Source organism: Eutrema salsugineum, unplaced genomic scaffold (assembly GCF_000478725.1).
Source record: "Eutrema salsugineum unplaced genomic scaffold, Eutsalg1_0 scaffold_4, whole genome shotgun sequence".
In the NCBI taxonomy this organism is placed as follows: Eukaryota; Viridiplantae; Streptophyta; class Magnoliopsida; order Brassicales; family Brassicaceae; genus Eutrema; species Eutrema salsugineum.
In genome coordinates this window covers 8,495,046-8,501,045 of record NW_006256686.1, presented here as the reverse complement: position 1 = coordinate 8,501,045, position 6,000 = coordinate 8,495,046, and the positions used below count along the sequence as shown (strand labels likewise).

Genomic DNA, 6,000 nt, shown 5'->3' with positions numbered 1-6,000 from the left:
TATTTGCCACACCTGGTGAACCGTCGACCATCTCATCCCTTACCTCATCAGATTCTGCACCAGAACATTGAGGCTGATTGATTTAGGCTCCAACTGAATCGATTAGAAGATATGCTGAATCAATACTTTGATTTCCAAGTTGTTACGGAAGCTACCCTGTACAAGAGAATCGATGATCTCACCCACCATGTGAAATCATTGGAAGATCTGCACTCTAAAGATATTTCTACTTTAAAAGGGAAGATAGAAGTTTTGAGGAAGAACAACCAAGACAGAAGTAAGACCATCGATGCTAAGGCTGCCAAGCTAGAGAATAAGGAGGCCAACAAAATTTCTTCATGGTACATAGGAAGAACAGATGGTGAACTTCAAGAGATTGAATTTCGCCAAAGCAAGCTTGAGCACAAGAGCAGAGAAACCAGTTATGACGTCAAGCATCTCTCTAAGCGCCAAGGAGACACAAACCTTATGGTGAAGAAGATCTTTGAGAATCATAAGAAGGATTCTCTTGTCCACGGTTGATTTGAGTACAGTGGGCAACACAAGTTTTACCCTAGACAAGCTGCAAGTGCACAACAAACGCAGTAGTACTTAGGGATCGAATCCACAGAGATCTGTGTGTTGAGGACTTCTAACTGATGCTAAAAACAATCGTAACCTAATCTAATAAAAAGGGGTTTTGGTTTGTCACTAAATCTAATTAGGCAGAGAATTAAAAAGAGCTTTAAGTAAAAATCGGTTGAAAAACAGTAAGGAAAAAGCGCTGGGTTCAAGGTTCATCTTCAGGGTTCATGTTCTAAAACACAAGAAATTTAGGCAAGGATTTTCTATGACTCTGAAACTAGGATAGACACATGTAAGATTAGCCAACTCTCGTCACCCTAATCATCTAATCACTCGTTCATGGCAATTAACTCTCGCTCTCATGCCAGAACAAGATCATGCTTTGTAGATCGGAATCCATCTCTGCTTACGTATCCTCCGTTAGGTAGCTTTCGTCTCCTACAACGGGGACGTCCATAAGATCCGGTTCAGGCAACCCAGATACAACACTCTTGTGGCTCGGATTAAACCTAGGATCGGATTCTGGGTGATCAATCCAGAATTACCGGTTTGAGAATTGGATGAATGGGAGAATCATGTTAAAAATTGAAATCCTTTTTCCTAAAAACCTAGATGTCATCCGAACATGGGATCCCTTTGGGTTACCCTTTCACCCAACTAGGTGACTACTCAGACATGGCTGAGGTAGACATCATCATCGGTTTAGAACTAAGAAGAAGAAAGTAAAAGAAACAAAGTTGCAGAAAAACTTTTCTGGTTTTTTGAATGTTTTTGTTTTTTTTTTCTTTTTTTTTGGGTTTTATGAAAGCCTGAAATGCATAAAAAGAAAAGAAATCAAATAGAAAAGAATAAAAAAAAAAGAAAATCATACCAAATGAGTTCATATTAAGCGCTTTTGTTTAAAGTCTTTTAGCTAGACTTTTGGCAGAATTAGGATTGAGAAGAAGAGACAGGACCCCTTGAATTAAGAGTCCTTGTGGTCCCCCTTAGCCTGAACTTTGGATTTCTTCATCTTGAATCACAATCTCTTTTCCTTTCTTAAGGATTTTTGCATCCTTGAGGACATATTTTGTCTTCTCAACAATTCCTTCAAGATTTTTCTCCCTTTCCTTGCTGATGTCTGGTGGCACCACTATCTTGATGTTTCCAAATTGCCTAGATGCAAGTGCTTTTAGTTCCTTCTTGTCCTCCAACACCTTCTCCTTGTCCTTGTCTTTTTGATTTGGAGCTGTGTCTGGTGTGGTCTTATAGAAATTTCTCCTGTCCACATTTAAGAAAACTAAACAACGATTTGCATGGTCAATAACAGCACCTACAGTAGCTAAGAATGTGCGACCAAATATCAAAGATCTGTGTTTGTCCTTGTCCATCTCCAGGACTTGAAAATCAGCTGGGATTTTTATTGTTTCCAATGATCAGTGGCAAGTCCTGGATCATTCCTTCTGTTCTCTTTTAAAATGAATCACCAAAGATTATCCTTATTGGGGATGGGACAAATGTACCTATACCAAGTTTCTCAGCAACAGATTTTGACATGACATTCACATTAGCAGCAGAATCACATAAACAATCTGAATATTCAATTTCAAAGATTGAACAGGTGAATGAGAAACGCCCTGGATCCTTAGACTTTTTGAGTCTTTGGTCAGGCAAGCGTTTGGGTACCTTAACGGGAATGACTCGGCTTTTCTCATGCTCGGTTTTAGAGTCCTTTATGAGAGGTTCATGTGTCAATCTCTCCTTAGAAACTGCGACAGGTTCTTCCTCCAAAACTGCTGTCATAGCATTGCAGAACTTCTTTGGGTTATCTTCTACTCTTCCTGGTAAAAATCCTGGTTGTCTCTCATTGAATCTGCAGTTTGACCTATCTGATGTTCCAACTTCTTGACATGGGTCACAAGAGATTTGAACTTCCCATTCAAATCAGTGTAGATACAATCGATCTTCACCCCCATTTCCCTGAATGACTTCTCATTGCCTTGAGTAGTCTGCATCATAGTTAGTTCAAGCGATTTTACCTGATTACATAGCTGGGAAAGGGTTGCTTCTAATGAGCTGGTCTGTGTTTGTTGAGGATTGAATGCTGGTCTTTGTTGGAAGTTTCCTCCTCCATAGTTTCCACCTTGAAACTTGTTTTGAAAACTCCTTTGCTGCTGTGGTTAGGGCTGATTTTCGGCTCCTTGATTTCTGTATGAGAGGTTGTTGAAGTTGGCACCAGAGTTCCTAAAATTGTTTTTGAAAGCTGGACTAAATCGATTATGCTATGCCTGAGCTCCCATAAAATTGATTTCTTCCTCATGGTACATGCCATCCTCTTCATATCTTCCGTCTGCTTCATTTCCTATAGCAATATCACAAGCATGTATATTCTTGTTTTGAGACTTAAGAAGTTGGCTTACCATGTTTTTTAGCTCAGCAATCTCCCTTGATTCATGACTAGTGATAGTCTTCTTGATCTGTCATACTCAGGGTTGTTGTTGCAGTTAGCTACAGCCAGATTTTTGATGAGTGCTCTCCCTTGTGGTATGGTTTTTGAACTGAAAATCTCTATTGCTGGCAGTGTCAAAAGAAAGTTGATACTTCTGCTGAAAGCCTCTGTAGAAGGTGCTTAGCAGGTTTGCTCCAGAGAAACCATGATGAGGGCAGTCTCTCTCATACTCCTTGAATCGCTCTCAGGCTTCATATAATGATTCTGTTGGGCCTTGTTGGAAGATTTGTATCTTGTTTCTTAGCTGGTTCGATCTTGACTTGGTGTAGAAGTGGTTCAGGAAAGCTGACTTGCATTTTTCCCATGAAGTAATAGAACCAGATGGCATAGATTTCAACCATCTAAAAGCTTTATCACTTAAAGAGAAAGGAAAAAGCTTACACTTCACATAGTCCACAGTTTCTGGAGTTGTTCTCACCATTCCAGAGATTTCTTCAAAAAGATCAATGTGATCCATTGGATGTTCAGTAGAGCATGGAATTGGTTCTGTTTCACTAAAGAGACTATCTGAGGTTTTATCTCATGATTATCTCTTGGAAGAGGGATTTGAATAGCTGATCGATTTTGAAAGTGTTGGTGAGGTGCATCAAAATCGGCAATGAGTCTGTTCCGAGGCTGTCTTCTCGCAGGATTGGCAAGTTGTATTGGTCGATTGGCTTCTCTAATGACTGGTGGAACAATGTTTTCATCATTCCTTCTTCCTCCAACATCGGTCTGGTCTTGTCTCCTTTGATTTTCAGCGGCTGGAGCAGGATTTAGAGGGATTCAGTTTCCCTCTTCATCGAGTTGTGGCTGTCCATCTTCTTCATGAGCAGCATCTATGTCGTCACCATAAACTGAATCACGGTCATCGTCTCCAATGTGATCCTCCTGATCACGGTTTAAAAGATTTTCCCGATGGGCATTAGGATTGGCCATCTTGAGCGTTCTTCGTCTGAGTTTCCTAAGTGCTTTTTCATGTTTGTCAATCTCGTCTAAGGGCAATACGATTTCGTCAGGATCTCTCCTAGTTTTCATGCACCTGTTAGCAAAGAAAACAAAGATAAAAAGAGGAGATAAAAAATCTCCAGCAGAACTCGAAAATCTTGAGGTTTAGGATTGAAATTAGATTAAGAAGTAAGTCAACAGCAACAGATCCCCTGCAAAGGCGCCAAAAACTTGATGTGAGTGCAGTGGGCAACATAAGTTTTACTTTAGACAAGCTGCAAGTGCACAGCAAACGCAGTAGCACATAATCATCATCACCATCTCATAAATACACTTAGTGATCACTGGGATCAACAATTGGTGCTAGAAAAAGGAGAGTTTAGAGATTTTCTATACGCAAGAGAAAGATTTAGAAATGGCAGGAGCACCGACCTCGACCTCAGGAGTGCTGAAATCGTCACCAGCAAGAGCACAACCAGCAACTACATCAGTCGCAACACTCGCGGAACCCTAGCTGCCCACACCCGTCCCTCAAGGAGACCACCATGTCAACAGAGGCCGGAGCGTCACCACCGCAACTACCAGCACTGCCCCTCGCTCCGGATCCCATGCTAACAAACAGCCTACCTCGCCAGATCTTGGACCTGTTGGCGCTGCCCCCGAATCCGGTCCATGTTATCCCACAAACGCCGGTCGAGCAGCATGCTCCAGCAAGTGGAGAGCATGTTCTGGCTCCTCTGCTTCACTCTTTGCTTAACATGATGGACGAGATGACATGCCAAACTGACCAGAGATTCGCCGAGCTGACGGCAGAGCGCGGAATGCGGACAAACTAACCAGAGAACCCCAGGTCCTCAGCCGAGCGAAATCTTGGATGTCGACCATCTATGGTACATAGAGATGTCAAAAGTACAAATATATTGTTGGACGAACGATATAGTGCCAAAATTGCGGATTTTGGGCTTTCAAGATCTTACCAACTCGAAGATGAATCTCATCATGTTTCAACAAGTTCTAATGTTTATAGGACTAGAATACTTACATTTTGGATGTCGACCATCTATGGTACATAGAGATGTCAAAAGTACAAATATATTGTTGGACGAACGATATAGTGCCAAAATTGCGGATTTTGGGCTTTCAAGATCTTACCAACTCGAAGATGAATCTCATCATGTTTCGACAGCTATTGCTGGCACTCCTGGATATCTTGACCCTGAGTAAGTATAATTACTCCACCTAAGATTTGGTGCCTTTGGTTGTATGTATGAACAGGATATGTCAAAAGAAACTCAAAAATGATAATACGCACAAATGAGCTAAAATTTGTGTCAGCATTCATCTTTTCCAGTTAAACGAGTTTACATATATTAATCTATGTTTTTGCCATGCTAGATACTACAGGACAGGTCGTTTGGCAGAAATGAGCGATGTCTATAGTTTCGGGATTGTATTATTGGAGATAATCACAAACCAACGCGTGATGGACCTAACCCGTGATAAGTCACACATAGCAGAATGGACAGCATTTATGCTTATTAGAGGAGATATTACCAGAATCATGGATCCTAACCTTCATGGTGATTACAACTCTCGTTCTGTCTGGAGAGCTCTTGAATTAGCTATGTTGTGTGCAAACCCTTCTTCAGAAAAACGACCAAGCATGTTCCAAGTTGTTATCGAGCTAAAAGAGTGTCTTGCCTCTGAAATCTCGATGAAAAGTAACAATCAAGACATGGACTCTCACAGTTCTTCTGAAGTAAGCTTGAGCTTTGACACCAAGGTTGTGCCTAGCGCAAGGTAGTATTTGCAAAGAAGCCTTGTTTGCGTCGATTTTATACATTTCTGTTTGTTGTATGTATCTTTTTGTTGGAGTGACATCCTAAAGAAACATCTAATCAAAACAAAAAAATATATATAGAGTAAGAAACATGAGAAGAGAAATATAACAATTTTTTACTCATTCATTTAAATTTATTGTTAGATATTATATTTGGGCAGTTACTTTTCATACTCGCATG

At 40.7% G+C, this 6,000-nt stretch overlaps 1 protein-coding gene and 1 non-coding gene across 2 annotated transcripts; both read left to right on the top strand.

The window, feature by feature from the left end:
• Positions 1–3,192: 3,192 nt before the first annotated feature.
• On the top strand, positions 3,193–3,298 carry LOC112084912. The gene has a single exon (XR_002898568.1). It is a non-coding gene; the product is annotated as a small nucleolar RNA R71 (small nucleolar RNA).
• Positions 3,299–5,041: 1,743 nt separating this feature from the next.
• On the top strand, positions 5,042–5,783 carry LOC18014061 (putative receptor-like protein kinase At3g46340). Its single transcript, XM_006418848.2, has 2 exons — positions 5,042–5,199; positions 5,375–5,783. The coding sequence occupies exons 1-2, from the start codon at positions 5,042–5,044 to the stop codon at positions 5,781–5,783; spliced, it is 567 nt and encodes a 188-aa protein (XP_006418911.2).
• The last annotated feature ends 217 nt before the right edge of the window (positions 5,784–6,000 follow it).